This window comes from Chenopodium album, chromosome 19 (genome assembly GCF_948465745.1).
Source record: "Chenopodium album chromosome 19, dcCheAlbu1.1, whole genome shotgun sequence".
Lineage (NCBI taxonomy): Eukaryota > Viridiplantae > Streptophyta > Magnoliopsida > Caryophyllales > Amaranthaceae > Chenopodium > Chenopodium album.
The window spans coordinates 42,820,716-42,838,981 of record NC_137852.1 but is presented as its reverse complement, the minus strand read 5'-3'; the positions used below and the strand labels follow the sequence as shown (position 1 = coordinate 42,838,981).

The 18,266-nt window shown below is 30.9% G+C and overlaps 1 protein-coding gene across 1 annotated transcript; it reads left to right on the top strand.

The window, feature by feature from the left end:
- The first annotated feature begins 72 nt into the window (after positions 1-72).
- LOC145595757 (S-adenosyl-L-methionine:benzoic acid/salicylic acid carboxyl methyltransferase 3-like) lies at positions 73-12,395 on the top strand. The gene is made up of 4 exons (XM_081652177.1): positions 73-159; positions 3,290-3,691; positions 3,965-4,219; positions 11,787-12,395. The coding sequence occupies exons 1-4, from the start codon at positions 73-75 to the stop codon at positions 12,141-12,143; spliced, it is 1,101 nt and encodes a 366-aa protein (XP_081508303.1). The 3' UTR covers positions 12,144-12,395.
- The last annotated feature ends 5,871 nt before the right edge of the window (positions 12,396-18,266 follow it).

Genomic DNA, 18,266 nt, shown 5'->3' with positions numbered 1-18,266 from the left:
GTATCTTACATGCTCATTATTTCAGTGTAAATTTGTAGAATCATGGAAAAAAAGGGTAAAGAGAAAGATAAAATGGTGACGACAATGGATATAAAGCAGGTGATTCACATGAACGAAGGGACTGATGAAACCAGTTATGCGAAAACATCCTATATTCAGGTACTTTCTTCAATCACAAGAAATATTTACATATATATATATATATATATATATATATATATATATATATATATATATATATATATATACATATATATGTATATATACATACATATACATATGTACATACATGTACATATGTATATACATGTACATATGTATATACATGTATATATATATATATATATATATTTTGAGGAATTCGCTTATTTTATATTTTTAGAGCTTATAAGCGGATTTAATTTATATTAATAGATTTAAACTCGTGCAGTTACATTTTTATTAAAGTTTTTGGAATTTAATCTTCCCCTAAAACTAACAAATGTTATTTATTTCCATAGTAATTTATTGTTTTGATAGTTGCTTTTATAAATCTTTCATCACCTACTTTTGTGGCATTAGAATATATATTAGAAAATATTTGAAAAGCTTTGATATCATTTGATCAAAATAGTAAATGTGGCACTTCTAAATTCTAGTGCTTCAGTAATATAGAAGGTAATTCCAAATCAATTTTAGTATAATTTGTTGGAGCCCTCCTCACTCTCAATTCCTTCAAAAAAATTTTAAACGGTAAACTACGGGGAGGGCCACCCCACCTACCACAAGATTTGGGGGATATTAGGAATCGAACCCTCATCAATGGGTTAAATTAGGTTTTGTTAATGAAATTTATGTAGTATATATATATATATATATATATATATATATATATATATATATATATATATATATATATATATATATATATATATATATATATATATATATATATATATATATATATATATATATATAGATATATATATATATATATCTTTGCGTGTAATCCAAATTTTAGTATATTGTTTGAAACATAATACCTTTGTTTTACGATAGATTGCAATAATAATCAAAATACAACTTTGAGCATTAATTTTTGTATATATTCATTTGTAAAAATACTACAGAAAATAATTGTTATATTGAAAATATACATTAAAACTAATCTAGCAATAGTTCATATATTAAAAATAATTTTTTTTATACACAAGTAGAATATAGAGTTAAAGTTAACTACGTAGTAATGAATAGCATACAAGTAAAAACAACACGTATATTGTGAAAAGAGGAAATTCCTAATTCTTAATAACCTAGATAAATGATAAGTTTAAGAAACTTATTATATTATCAAGTGGCATAGTTTAAAATAAATAAAACTTTTATTGTATTTATAAAAAAAATTTTAAAAAATGAATAAAGTAGAGTTTGGCACCATTATCTCTCTGTTAACTCACAAAGTTTACTAACACAAACAGAAAGTTTGGGGAAAAGTTCATTAGCCCTCTCAAAAATAAATCATGGCGACAAAAATGCTAAAATTTTTCATCCTCAAATTAGAAAACAAGAAGAAGATTACAAAAAAGAAGAATAATAATAATGACGATTGTAAGAGGCAAGATAAGATCTTCCAACTACACAAGGAAAGTTATAGCTTTTGAGTCATGTCATCCATATATATCATACCCAATTTAAATATTTTCACAATTTCAACACTATTAAGGGCATGTTCTGTTCAGCTTAATTTTAGTGCAGCTCAGTCCGATTTCTAATTTCCTTCTATTATAAACAATTCATTTCAGCTTTATTCATTTTAGTTCAGTTTAGTTCAGTTCAGCCCCAATCAGTTCAGTTCAATTGTTTTTAGTAAATCGGAATAGGCCCCGAGTATACACAATGTTTGGTAGAAAATTATTTCATAATATAGTATATTTGGTACCAATTAGTGCGCTTATATCAATTTGGTATGAAATCATATACTCCCTCCATTTCATAATATTTGAAACTTTGACTGTTACACATGACAATTCATAACAATGACCATTAATATTTGTTATTGTATATTACTACGTACTAAAAGTGTAAAAAGTTAACATAATGAAATAATATATAAAAGACTAATACACAAATAAATTACTGTACATGACAACATATTTTTTAATACTGGTAAAAAGTAAAGTCAAGACAAGCATATAAATAATGCAAAATTATTACAAAACGAAAGAAACATTTGACTAATATTTCTACTGAATATTATTTTTTTTAAGGTGAAGTGAACATGGCTTAATTAATACTCCGTATTATGAAATAAAGGAGTATATCGTATGAAAAGTTTAATATGGTATGACAACACTCAAAAACACCTTTGACTATGTCAAAATATTACACTATCTTTGTCGGCACAACTGCACAACTGATCGACATTTGACAATAACATTTACATGTATTAGTTATAAAAAATTACTTGTATGGACCTGGTTCACAATAATATTAATTTTTTTTTTACCCGTAGTTTATACAAACGCAACTGATATTATATTGAACATAGTAACCGTATTTTTAACACAGTAACCTTTATTAATAGTTGTATAACGTTTAATACTATTGTGAACTTGAAGTACGACGTTATGACCCTAATTTTAACATTGTGATCTTTATTATTTATATTCACCTTATAAATATTTCATAAAAATAAACCTCTTATAGCCTATATATTACCAAAATGTCTTTTATTTTCAACATAGTGACCTTCATTTTATTATAGTGACTTTTACTAATAAAATAACCATAGTTTCTCTAATGTTAGTGGTCCACAATAAATTAGTGTGAATCAGGACCATTTAAGAATTTATATTAGTTGTATACCTATTTTATAATTTCTTACCTAGCTAACTACCTTTATTTAAAATATATATATATATATATATATATATAGAGAGAGAGAGAGAGAGAGAGAGAGAGAGAGAGAGAGAGAGAGAGAGAGAGAGAGAGAGAGAGAGAGAGAGAGAGAGAGAGAGAGACTATTATTGAAAAATGTAGCTTTTTTTTCTTCTTATTTATATGTTTACAATAGAGTTAGTAAATTCTTAACGAGGATTGTAATGTTATATTATAACAAACCGGGACATTGTTTAGGCCAAAAGCTAACTTTGTTATGGGGTGTAACGAATTTATGGTAGTAGTTGATGTTACTCTTAGAAAATGGTGTATGTTACCCTAACACTTATGCTAACCAATTAGTAATAGAAACGGTTAATTGATTTGATTCGAGTTAACAGAAATTTGAATTGTGTTTTTTTTCTTGCAACAGAAACAAGTGCTATCATTGACAAAGCACATAAAAGAGAAAGCTATAAAAGAGTTCTATTGCAAGGAACGACCAGCAACCTTAGGCATTGTAGACATGGGGTGTTCCTCGGCAAACAGCTTGAATGTCGTGTTCGATCTCATAGCCATCGTTGATAAGGCTCGTCGAGAACTTGGAATAGGACCTCAAGAGTATCAAGTCTACCTAAATGATCTTCCGGAGAACGATTTCAACACTATCTTTAGGTCAATTGGAAGCTTTAAAGATAAGCTTAAGCAACAATTGGGAGATGATTTTGGTAGTTGTTATATAAATGGTGTCCCCGGAACTTTCTATGGCAGACTTTTCCCCAAAAACCATTTACAATTTGTCCATTCTTCATATAGCCTCCAATGGCTATCTCAGGTAATAATTAGCTATCTTCATTAGATTTTTACATATAACAAGTCTTTTGCTTAATATAAGAATACTAATGTACATAACTAAGATTAATTGGTGTGATTAACATAATTATATGATAGATGAGATAGAAGTGATTCAAAACCTTAGAATAATCCAAATGGACAAAAGCGTTAGGTTAGCCTACCTACCATCGTGGATACTCTTAATTAAATAAGATTTGTTTTTGTCATTTTTTTAACACGTAGTTGTACGTTCCATTTGATAATGATACATTAGGTACCAAAAGATATAATGGACAACAAGGGGAACATTTACATAGCAAGGACGAGCCCTTCTAATGTGCTTGAAGCTTACTATAAGCAATTTCAAAAGGACTTTTCAATGTTTCTACAATGTCGATCCAAAGAAGTAGTAGAAGGAGGTATAATGGTTCTTACTATATTGGGAAGAAATAGTAGTGAACTATATAGTAAGGAATCAAGTCATATGTTTGATCTTCTTTCTACTGCGCTCAAAGATATGGTTTCTGAGGTATTTAATATTATCCCTATCAAAATCAAATCGATTTTTTGTGCCTCTTTATTGATTACATGTATTGCTTGATCCATCGCTAGAATAGTAGAATCTATACTCGTAGTTTTTATATGGTTTGATTTAATTTTCTTTTCCATCATAAGCTATTTATTACTACCTTAATTATTTTTGCTGAATTGAAATTTTTTATTGGATTGAAATTATTTCGGTTGAATTTAAGGTGAAGAAAACAAGGCTTAAAATCCAGAAAATGTGAAGCAAAATGCACAATAAGATTCTTCTTTAACCAAGCATGGATTAAGCAATAAGTTAACTAAATTTACAACATAAATGATACTCCGTATTATACATTATATCTTTGTAAAAATTATACTTCGTAATAATTATGCAGGGTTTTATAGATGAAGGTAAGCTAAATAAATTTAACATCCCTAATTACACGCCATCGGAGGCAGAGCTACGATCTTTGGTAGAGAAAGAAGGGTCATTTGCTCTCAATCAAATTCATATTTCCGAAGTTAATTGGGAAGCAGATGATCAATGTATAAGTTCTTCGAAGGCGGCGTTACTTCATTGTGACTTTGTCAAGTGCATGAGATCTGTGACTGAGCCTTTACTCATAAATCATTTTGGAGAAACCATCATTGAAGAGTTGTTCTTACGGTATACTCAACTTGTTCGAGTCTCGATGGCCAAGGAAAAGAGTGTTTTCATCAATGTTACGATGTCGTTGACGCGAAAGGGTTGATTATTCATGGAGGAAACTTAATTTGTTGTTTCGATTAAGGATTTCTACTAAGCTACAACGAATTGTACTAAGAAATAAGCTTATCATCTAGGCTCTGTTACATTCTTCCCTTGTTTGTTTTATATTTCAACGCGCATCTTCATTTGACCTTAAATATGCTCTTTCATAAAATTGATCAAACACATACCAACACATAAAATTTTATCAAATTATTAAATAAATTGGTGGTTTTTTTTTTATTTGGCCAGGTTACTTATTCAGTATTTACTCAATTAGTGAGGGGTTCCTTTAGGAATTACTTATTTAGAGGTTACAAAGCCAAGCAGGGGTTACTTATTCGGGTTACCTAGTCGGTAAATTAGGGGTTACTTATAAGGTTATTTAGAGGTTATTAAAAAGGCTCTCATGTGAGGGGACTTGGAGGCATGATAGAGTATAAAAAATATTCTTGAGACTCAACCATCAAGTTAAGCTTTTGGTTGAGTTGGTCCATTAACAATTTCATATTTAATTTACTCCATTTTTTTTTTATTTACTTATTGCCATGTATTCTCAATACACAAGTAGGAGTATTGTATTTGTAAAATTTTTATTTGAAAAATACATATGAAGACGAATATTATAAATCTTACTTGATAATGGTGCTATGTCCTTATATGGTAAGGTTAAAGTAAGATCAAAGTTTAGTCAAAAATTAAAACTTTAGAAAATGAACATTAATGATCAAATAAAAAATAGGAAATTTTCACATTTGCTACCACTAAAAACACCACGCTTCACATTTGATTACATCCTGTTTAAATTTTTTGTTTACATTACTACCACCTAAAATAGAGTTTGTTAAAAATTACTACCACTTAGCAGAAACCGCTAAGGTTCCGTTAAGTGGGACCCAATATTTCATTAAATAAAAATTGAAATTATTTTTTTTAAAAAAAAAAACAAAACAAAATCTCCAGCCACCAAAACCACCAAACAGCCACCTTCCCCCTCCCCTTCCCGACGCCCAAACCTTCTCCTGACGTCGGCGAACCCCCAGACCACCACCACCGTAACCCCCAAATCTGGCGATGCCCCATACCAACACCACCGTAACCCCCAAACCAAGACCACCACCACCACCACCACCAATGTAACCCCCAAAACCCATACCAACACCACCGTAACCCCCTTTCCCCTTCCCTCCACCGGAAATCGGCTCCCTCTTCTGATTCCCCCACCGAAATTGACCCCCTCCCCTTCCCCTACCCTTTTTGGCCACCCCTAACCCTAAACCACCACCCCAAATTAATGTTGATATTGAATTATTTTAAATATAGTTCATTTTCACTATTATGTGTCACAAATTAATGTGGATATTGAATTATTTTAAATATAGTTCATTTTCATCAATATCATATGTTTCGATCTGATGATTCATAGTTTCATTTTCATACAAGTATAAAAAGGTGGCTCAATCTTCATATAAAATGATTATCCAAGAACTTGATTAAAGTTTAGAGATTTCCAGAATTTGGCCCATTGTATTATTTTAGTTTTTATATTGAGTATCTAATAAAGCATGGTAAACATTTCCAGAGTTTGTGGATAAATAAAGTTTTGGCATTTACATCAACAAGAACAATGATTGTTGATTAAGCAATTTATGGCAACAAGTTTTGATTAACTAAAACAATTTGGTATACTCTAGCGATTTATTTTGGTTATTGTAAATGTTCATTTCTGATTGCGGCAAATTCAGCTTTTAATTTATGTTAAAATTAGTTGGTACAATTATATATAAGGCCCAAATTATTCCAAATATATATATATATATATGTATATATATATATATATATATGTATATATATATATATATATATATGTATATGTATATATATATATATATATATATATATATATATATATATATATATATATAAAAGGCCCAGATATTACAGGCCACATATATTTGGGGTCATGTGCTGAGGACCATGTTGCATTTGGGCCTCTGAAAGTGGTGTGACTTATTTATTTGTTTAGTTTTTTTATTTTTGATGATGATTTGATTAGAATTTAATGCTGATGTTTTGTTTTAATTTTTTGGAAAAATTGCTTTTAATAATCCCACCTTTGATCGGTTCGCTGTTAATAATCCCACCTTTTGATTATTATCTAATAATCCTACTTTTATGGGGCATTCTCTTCTATTGGTCCTTGACCTGTTGGTAACCGGTTTTAATAGGTTTGGATGCTATGTGTCACTTTGTGATTGGTTGATTTTTATTTTAATTTTTTTTTTTTTGAAAGAATGGTTGATTTATATTTAAATAAAAGATAAATAAAACTTATTAAAAAAAATAACCAGCCTACCCCAACCCCAATTCCCACGCCAAACAGCAGCCCTCCCCGGAGCTCCGGCTGACCCAGCATCCTCCCCCGTGACGCCGACCTATCCCCTCCCCCACGCCGCCGACCTAGCCCCCTCCCCTGCGCAACATTCAAGATGAAGATTGTGACGGCGAGGCTAAGGTAGCCGGAATACTAATTGATGAACAATCAGTTGCGATTTACACTGTTGATAAGATTTTGAAGCCGAAGGAGATCTTTAAGGCAGCGGAGATTTCGTCAATAATGGTTTTTCGGGTAAAGGTTTTTCGGGGTAAGGCCGTAAGGGGGAAGGGAAGGGCTGGGTTTGCCGGAGCATGGGAGGGGCTGCTCGGCCGACACTCCGGGGAGGGCTATTGGAGGGTTGTGGTCCTTGGGGTGGGGTGGCGCGTGGATTGGGCTGTTTTTTTTTTTTTTTTTTTTTTAGGTTTGCTTTAAGTTTTTGACTAATAGTGTAGTGACAAGTGTCACTTATTTTTTTTTTCCTTAAAAAAATTACCAAATGTATAGGTTACAGGTCAAAAGGGACCAATAGAAGATAATGTCATTTAAAGGTGGGATTATTAGATAATAATCAAAACGTGGGATTAATAATAGCAAACCGGCCAAAGGTGGGATTATTAAAAGCAATTTTTCCTAATTTTTTTCACGTTTTTTCACCAATAAATGTACTTTCTAATCACGTTTATTGAGAGCTACTATTCCTACCATCCTATAAGTTTGCAATTGACTATTTGACATGGATCTTTATTAAAGGTGTACAGTAGATAATGAAATGACAATTTAATTTTCTACTCTTTTTAAATTGGACATTTGTGATTTTCATATAATTAATTAAGGGTGATATTAAATTTTATTTGACGGGGATATAAAAATTGAATCGGAATTGAAATGGAAATTGAAATTGAATTAGAAATTGAACACACTGAATTATCTCATGTCGGCCCCTCAGAGATTGATGCCTTAGCTTGAATAAACCGTAAAAAGATGCGTTTCTAAAAACGTCTATGTGTCACGTAGACTCCTCATTGCGCCACATCATATACTCAATTCCTCAATACACCATGTCACCAACTTCATTCCTTAATACGCCATGCCACCCATGCAACCAATAATAACACTATATGATGCCTCAAACTAAATTAAAAAAAAAAAAAATATGTGGATGAAGAGGTTTGAACACTAAACCTTTAAGAAGAAACAACATTGTTTAACCATCTAAACAATTGTCACTTATGTTATAATCTTGCACACAAATTGATGTTATACCACAAAAATATTGAAAACACCTACAAATTATTAAATGTCTTTTAAAAAATTAATAGTTGCATAACTAAAAAAGTAGCAACGAACTCGGTTCAATGCCCGGTTTAACAAGCGTCAAAGATTAGAGTAAAAAGTTGAGAATCTCGCCTGACATGTGTTGGATCCGAGTGTTGCACGAGGCACAAAACATTGTCTTATATGTATGTGTTTTGTTTAATGTTGATTGGATATATATTTTTTATTCATACAAAACATTTGTACCCCACAAATTTCATTATTTTAAATGAATTGTCTTGTTGATTGTTACATGTCTTACAACGTTGGCTTACATACACTTGCTTTGCTTTGTTTTGTTTATTGTTTTTTTTTTTTTTTGTTTTAACGACTCAACTTTTCCTACCTCAATGTTGTACGAAGTATATGCATACAAAATCTAAAAAATGTCTAATGGAATAAATTGATGTTGAATTTCATTATAGTAAAATACCAATCATATTAAGATGGGTAATAAAATTTATCTCCATGTCCAAATATACTTTAGATTACAAAAACAATTTGTAATGTACTCACAAAAGTTTTAACACGGATTTCTAGATAAAATTAGTTTGTGGGTGTTAAATGTAGAGTTCAAGACAAAAATGTACGTGATAAGAAGAGATATAGAGAGAAATGACAACTTAAAAACAAGTAAATATTTGTTGCACATAATATAAAACGTAAAAGTAAATGAATTTCGGAGATTGTCCCATAATAGGCCTGGCCATAACCTCTATTAAGTACTTCCTCCGTCCTAAAAAGAACGACCCATTTAGGTTGATTATGCAAGTATTTAGGAAGTTAAGTAAAAAGAAGTAAAAGTATATTGGAAAGATAAATTTACATGGGGTTTGTAAAAAAATAGAAAGAGAAAGTAATAAAATAACATGGAAAATCAAATTTATATGGGAAAGCTAATTTTGCACAAATATTGTAGCAAATTGGTGGGTGTTTTAATGCAAATGGGTCATTATTTTTGGGACAAAGTTTTAACCAAATGAGTCGTTCTTTTTAGGACGGGGGGAGTACTTCTATAAATCACATAAATTTGAAATGAATTATACTCCGTACTTGATTGTTAAGTTATTGTCCTATTATATGTACACGTACTCCGAATCTCTCTCTCTTTCTCTAAAAAAAAAGTTTTAAATTAATAGAATTTTGTGATGGTGAATAATTGCCATTGCTAAACTCCTATATCGTCTATAAATAGTTTAAATACTATTATCTTTATACAGAACTCAACAACAAGAGCACTGCTTATTGCATAATTATCTTACGTGCTCATTATTTCATACCAAATTTGTGGAATGGTGACAACAATCAATATAGAGCAGGTGATACACATGAACGAAGGGACTGATGAAACCAGTTATGCAAAAGCTTCCTATATTCAGGTACTTTCTTTGGTAACAAGACATTTACTTCATTTGTTCCTTTACACTTTGTATTAACTGCGGAGTAAATCATTTATTTGGTCAGAATTTTGCACTATACACATATTCTCTCTTGACCTTCTATCTTTTTGTAACTTAAGAAAAACAAATATTGAAATATATAACAAGTGTGTACTCCGGGCGTTGCACCGGGAAACTACTTTAAAACAAAATGTAATCCAAAATCCCATTGTTGAAGATATTACATTTCCTTTGTTTAGGAATTGTTGAGGCTATTCCTCTTTATTTATTTTTTTCAGGCTGCATATTTATTTTTTTGTGCTTACTTATACATCTATTTATTTATGTGTATATGGAGAACATAAATTGGCTGTGGCTCAGATGGTAAGGTGTGTGATCTTGTAACCATGAGATACAATGTTCAAACCTTGTGGGATGTTTTTTTTCTTATTAATAATGACATGGAATAAATGTTGCAATGCTAGAAGGTGGCGCAATGTGGTGCAGATTTATGTGACACATAAACGTTTTTAGGAACGCTTTTTAATATATAAGTATAGATATAGATTACGTGTAATCATGTTAATTAGATTCGTCTCATCATTTGTCTCGTTATTTTTGCCTCAGCTCATCATTGCCATTTTTTAGGTCAAATTTTCAGAACTTTGATTTAATATTACCATTAATATGCAAGAGATATATGTAGGATCTTGTTAGATTCGTTACATTTATATGAATCCTACGTGTTAGTATACTATTCTTAATTTTTTTTTTTTTTTTTTGACAGGATGTTGAATATATATCATTCAAAACTTTAATTTGAAAATGAATAATAATGAGAAATAGATGGAATAATAATATTGTGTAGTCATCATCATACGGACTACATGCCACTCCACTAAGTGGGATGAAGTGGGACTGATATTGTGCAGCGTCAAACAATCAAAGTGGGAATATTAAGAAATGGAGGGAATAATAAAACGGAGTAATATGTATGAAAAGTTTTATATGGTAGAGTAGGAAAAAACAACAATTTATGGCAAATATCAAAAACACCTTTGAGTAGGTCAAAATTTTACATCATCTTTTTTTTTCTTTGACGGGAATTTTACACCAACTTTGTCGGCACAACCGATTGACAATTAACGTTTATATGTATGTATTAGTTGTATATGTGTTCTTTTAATTTCGTACCTTACTACCTTTATATACTTTTTTCTTTTTTTTTTTAAAAAAAAACAAAAAATAAAAATATAATAATTATTTCTTACCTTACTACCTTTACCTTTTTTTTTTTCTTATATAAATATATATATATATAGTAAATTCTTAATGATAGATGATTTTAATGTTATTTCATAACGAACTATGACATTGTCTAAGGCAAAAGCTAATTTTGTAACCATGAGGTTTGGAGGGGTAATGAATTGATGGTAGAGCATCTCCAATGGTAAGCTAGTTGTTAAATTAGCTTTGCCATGCCACATGATTTCAAGCTAACCAATTTGATATCAATTTTGCGCCTCTATAGTTAGCTACTAGCTTGTTATTATATAAATAAGCTTGACTTTCTCAATTAGTTTTATTGATTTAATTATTTTAATATTGATCTCTAACAGTTTTGAGAATTCTATTTTCAAGCAAATTAACATCCCTTTGTTAATATTATACATTGTACCTTTGTTAAGTCAACCAAATTTAGAACATTAATATTATACATTGTACCTTTGTTAAAGTTATAATTATGCAGGGTTTCATAGATGAAGATAAGCTAAATACATTTAACATCCCTAATTACACGCCATCAGAGGCGGAGCTACGATTTTTAGTGGAGAAAGAAGGATCATTTGTTATGAATCAAATTCATATTTCCGAAATTAACTGGGAAGCAAATGATCATCGTATAAATTCTTCTAAAACGGCTTCATCTCATTATGACTTTGTCAAGTGCATGAGATCTGTGACTGAGCCCTTACTCATAAATCATTTTGGAGAAACCATCATTGAAGAGTTGTTCTTACGATATACTCAACTTGTTCGAGTCTCGATGGCCAAGGAAAAGAGTGTTTTCATCAACATCACGATGTGGCTGACGCGAAAGGCTTGATTACTCATGGAGGAAGCTTAATTTGTTGTTGTTTGGATTAAGGATTTTCTACTCAATCGTTAATTGGTATAGGCGGGTGTACTATGCGCATAGTATACCAAAAAGTACAAACATATAGATTAAATAAAATTGAGACAAATATAATGATATTTTATTTATATATAATGTTCTTTATTTTTAGAAAACATGATATATTCTATGTTTGGTTGTAATATATAATAAATTACGTACTATAACTACGAAATTTTTGTATGCCCATTATTTTATAAATTCAAATAATATATTTTATATGTAATGTTCTTTTATTTATTATTTATAAATTATATTCTTTTATTTATGGGTTATGTTCTTCCGGGTGTACGCCTGTATTATACATATATCATTTTTTACTACATACAACAATTTGTACTAAAAAGTAATCAATGGTGTTTTTTCAAAATAATATTCGGGTAAGATAAAAACAAATTAATTAAAGCTAAAAGGTAGGAACATTATCTCATGATCTTACGCTATACCACCAACATTACTCTTATTCTTATGACTCCACTAAAACAAACTAATCACACGTTAAACTCTTTAAAACAATGCACTTAAGTAATATAATCCTATACATTATTAAGTGGCCTAACGACTAACGATCTGAAGCAAATATTCCAACAATCAGTACATAAATTATTCATAATTCTCATTCATATATAATTTGATTTATAAAAGATTCATCATTTATAAAATTCCATGACCCAAATTTGACCATCTTGACAATCAAGTCTACTGCCTGCAAAACCAGCTGCTTTAGCCAAGGCCAAAAACTCATTGTGCGTCTTTTCCCTACCTCCTGGATTCTTGGTCATCATGTATACATCCATTTGGCTAATTGCCTTAGCTACCACCGTAGTTTCAGCCTCTTCTTCGACAATTTATTCCACGATTATCAGCTTCAATTACCGGTGTCTGGTATCGCTTTGTAGCAATTCTTCAATAGTTTTAAGCATTGTTCATCGCTCCAAACTTGAAGAACCCACTGTCTTACATGTAATATATGGTACGTATAACATGAGTTGATTGTACGTACGCGAAATGATGTAGTATTTTTAGTAGAGTTTCTTGTATAAATGTTAAATAACTATGGAAGTTGATCGAATTAAAACGAAGATTACATTGCATGCATTAGCTAGAGTATTAGACCACATTAACAAAAAGGAAAAAAAAAGTGATTATATATAAGAAAATTAAATGCGTAATTTACCTTTATAAGAATGGCATCTCCTTTAGGAACACTTTCAAACATGTCCCCACTAACATGCTCCACACCTTCAATAAAATAATTATTAGCATACGTTAAGATGTGCATTGGAGACTATAAACATCGCCAAAATGTAAATAGATATATACCATGATTCAAATGCATGAACTCCATGAACCATATTAAAGGGGATTCCTCCTTCTAAAATTGCATCTTTCAACTTAGTCCTGTAAAAGTATGGTGATATGTTAGATTCGAGATTACTCTGTTCCTTCATTTCGTTTCTTTTGTGTTGTGTTAAATTTCGAAACAATATGAAATGGGCCTGGGCAACTGAAACAAGGAGGTGGAGAGTTAGGTCCACAAATAAGGTTTTGGAGCTTCCACTAAAACCAATTGGCAATAGTAGGAGGTACTCATCTACTTTATAAAGTGAAACCACCTCTCCTCTTTCTCCAATGTGGGACACTCACAAGTGATACACATTGGGTTCCAACATGTTGACATAAATATATAGGAAAATACATGGTGATCCACGTAAATTATGAGATATAGTACTCCATACAAGAAAACACAATGTGCATTTTGCTAGGTAACGTGCTTGGCGGTTTTGCAGAGCTCTCAATTTGTGATCTCGAAAAAGTCAACATACACAATTGACAATCCCTCAACTACTAAAGTACCATTAAATTCCGTGATTTTTAAGATAATAATACCTTTTTAACCAAGATGATCCTGTAAGGGTCGACCTAAAATATTAGGTACAATTCGCTAAAAAATACACGGGTAACTAATATGGAGTATGTAATATTACTGAGTTAGTGTACTACCTCCATTTTTTTAGTTGATACGTTGTGACTTTAGCACTATTCACACACTTTACTTTGATCGTCTTTGGTGACTTATACGTGACAAAAAAATATCATCATATGAGATCTTGTAGTTTTGTCACGAATCTGACGATATATATTTTAAAATTATAATAAATGTTTTATAGTTTTTGTTTAATTATTTGTAAGTAAAAAATATTAATGATTTAATTTGTATATTGACAAACGTGACTAAAGAAACATAACAACTAAAAAGAGACGAAGTATAAGCGGGTTTGATACTTAGGTATGTAATTGTGAAAAGAGAGGGAGAGTGCAAGTGAGGTTGCAAGCACAAAAGTTTACAAAATAGGGCAATGATAGAACCATCTTAAGAATGAATACTAGGCAAACAAAAAGGATTGGAGGAAGTAATACTACGTACTGAGTATATAAAAGGGTAAAAAAGACGAACCATGTGGCTTGTACGACCTTGTCCATAAACAAGGCGAGAAGCGGGCCAAGGGACCTTGTCCATAAACAAGGCGAGAAGCGGGCCAAGGCTCGCCCCACCTTGATCGGGAAGAAAGAACTTAGAAAGCCGCCCTAGTCCATACCGCCTCTCGGACGACTCACCATTGGTGTCCGTGGAGCGTACGACCGAGCAGCTGATGATAGAATAATTGGCTAGGAGCCGAAGCATACGATCCAACATCAACGGGGCATCTTCGTAGTTGTTACGAGTTGAGCTGAAATATCGGTCACAGATAGCCGGTGACCTGATCTTGCAATGATGCCAATGAGATCGAGCTCCATTGCCGTGTGCAACACCCAAGGCAATACGCCTGATTGCACAAGTTGTATGGCTTGCACAAAGTCTTCAGCTTCTTGGTCGTCATTATTATCATTAGTAATGGCCGTAACGTCGTTGTCGGAAGCTGGTAAGGCTTCATTGATTTTGGGTTTTGATGATGAGGAGGAATCAGCCATATGCACTGCGTCCTTTTAGTTTGTTGAGTGCAAGCAGAGAGTAATACTTGACAAAATTAGATTAAGGTTGTGTTTGGATACTCACATTTCATTTGAAATCACTGATTTCAATTCCAGATTTTCAATTTCTAGAATTCAATTCCAAGTTTCATGTTTGGCAAAATTAAAAATTAAAAATTTCAAATTTGGAATTCAAATTCCAAAAACATGTTTGGGAAAACAAAAAATTTCAAATCCTAGATTCAAGCTAAAACGATAATACACTTCATCAGCAACAAAATTGATTTCTTTTGCCACCAAATTTCAGAATTTGTTTTTGCTTTTCGCTTTTTTCCCGCACAACAAAATTGAAACTACAACAAAATTAGCATGAATTTGGGGAAAACTTAACAATAGAGAATCCCTAATTTCATCAAATTGACAAAATTAAACCAAAAATTAGGGGAAAAACGAAAGCTTATCAAACAAATTGAAAAGAGAGGACGTTTGAAGAGTAGAGAAATTCAAAAGCTAATTCAAGGGAGGATTAAGGTGTGCTTTAATGGAGGATTCAAGGTAAGCTTCAATGGCAAAGAGAGCACAAAAGCCACTACAATGGAGGATTAATTGACAAACACATCGACAGAGGAGATCGAGAAAGCTCAGTAGTTCCGTTAATGGAGAAGAACATGCTGCTTTATAGTAGAGAGAGAACTCACGATCTTCTTCAATGGAGGTGAGAGAAAATAGGAAACCCATCCATAGGAGAGAGAATTTGAGAAATTAGGAGAGAGGGTTGGGCTTTTTTTTAGCTGTTGGAATTTCAAATGACACCTTTTAAGTTGGAATTTTAATTCAATCAAAATTAACTTTTGTTTCAAAACCTTGGAATTGGGCCAAATCCAATTCCCAAATTCAGAGTAAATCCAAACAGTGTAATTGGTCCAAATCCAGAATTTCAAATGAAATTCTGGTTTCCAAACAGACCATAATAGAGTTTTAATAATAAGTCTTTGTATTAAACTAATTAACTAAATTCCTCGTATTTGTCACGGCACGATGTTGCAACTTGTATGTTTTAGACGTACGTGCTCGTTTTTCACGAAGAAATATATATGTATATTTTTAAAATGGACCATTCTTGTCGTAAGTGAACTCTTTTTAAGCATTAAACTAGTGAGTAGTACGAGCATTGCCCCACGTTGCCACTATAGTAGACATACATGAAAGTAATTTGATCGTTGATCAATTCATTAGCTGTGTAACGTTTTTATACAATTTACAATAGCAATCTAAGGCTACAATTAAGGTAACAAACTAGGAAAGGATAAATCCTAAATATACACTTATTAACTAAACTAATCAAGAGATATATACAAGAATATATTTAATATATATATTCTACCAATACAATCGATAAATTTTATTTTAACTTTTTCAAAACTAAAATCATCATCATCAAACCAAAACTGAGTTCTTATATAAGTAATTTTTTTTAATTAAACCTTGTATTTTGTATTTATATAATGTTTTGACATATTAATAATATAGTTGATATGGGCTTAGATTGTTAGATGGTTAAATCATCATCTTTATTAATATATAAGGTTGAGGGATCAATTCTTCTTATCCTTGTGTTTTTATGCAAAATATTATTGGTTTCTTGGTGATGTGTCGTGTTGTTTAAGAGATGATGTGATAATATTGGATTATTAATGACATGGCATTGTTTGAATGATGATGTGGCGCCATATAATTGGTGGTAAATTTTAAGGACTTGAAAGAAAAAGATGGTGGTAAAAAAAATGTTGGTGGTATTATAAAATGGGAACAAATGTTGGTGGTATTGTAGAAAAGGTCAAATAAATGCATTGTCACGCATGTTTATCAAATTTGATCGTGTTAATTTATATGTGATAGAGGGAGTAATAACTTTGATATTTTATTCCTTATCTAGCTATTTCAATTCCTATTAAAACCCTGTTCACCTCACCTTATTGTTGTTGAGTTACTATAATTTTTACTAAAAATAAATGAAATTATTTTTATGAATAAATAATGTTCTTTAAAGTTACAAGTTCTTGTTTACTAAAAATTAAACTGATATTATTTTTGTTAAACTAAACTTAATCCTTATTTTCTTCACCTTATTTTTGCTGACTTATATTATTCTTATTGAACTTAAATAATTTTTACTGAACCGAATAAATTTTACGGAATTCTATACTAATATTAATTTCATTAAAATTAATTGTAATTTGACTAATATTTTTTTTCTTTGCACTCACTGATTTAACTTATTTTAGTTAAATTGAAATTATTTCTAAAGAAGTAAACTTATTTTACTAAACTAACATTATTTTTTCCCTTCAAAAAAAAAAAACGAACATTATTTTTACCATACTAAACTTATTTTTATTGAACTGAAAGTATTTTTACTTAATATTTTTTTTAAGGTAAAGAGAATAGAGCCGAATTTTCCCGCTTTACACCAACTCTTTTCCTTAACAATACGATTAATCATATTTTATACTACTTTTCTGCAACCCCTTTGATAATTATGGGCTGAATTGGTGTAAAGCGGGAAAATTTGGGGGAAAAAGGGGGACGGAATTAATTCATAAAGGGTCATGTGACCCTCACGTGACCCTCACGTGACATGGTCAATGTCGAAAAATAAAGTCAAATGTGGAATTGTGGTGGAAGGTAGTCAATTACAACATTTTATACTTTATAAGGTAGTTAATTACAACATTTTGTTTTCATGGTAGTTTTTCGCAAAATCTGAAGTTTACAAGATAAGATAGTTTTTTCACGAAATATCCTAAATTGTTCACCCAATGTCCCAATCACAATATTTTATTACTATTTAAAACTTCACGCATCACCAAGTGATGCATAAAATAGACAGAGGGCATATTATTTTAACGTGAAGAGAACATGGCCAAAAATTAAATAAATAGAATTTAAAAGAAAATTGATTGTTTTTGTGGTATTTGTCAAGTCTCAAAGAAACGTAAATTAACTGTAAAACTCAAGCTTGCATTTTGTATAAAATTCATATTAATGTAAATGATTTAATTAAACACACACACACACACA

Coding starts and splice junctions, on each gene's coding strand:
- LOC145595757 (XM_081652177.1), top strand. CDS start 73: ATGGTGACGACAATGGATATAAAGCAGGTGATTCACATGAACGAAGGG. Junction 3,692..3,964: donor GCCTCCAATGGCTATCTCAG/GTAATAATTAGC, acceptor ATGATACATTAG/GTACCAAAAGATATAATGGA. Junction 4,220..11,786: donor TCAAAGATATGGTTTCTGAG/GTATTTAATATT, acceptor ATAATTATGCAG/GGTTTCATAGATGAAGATAA.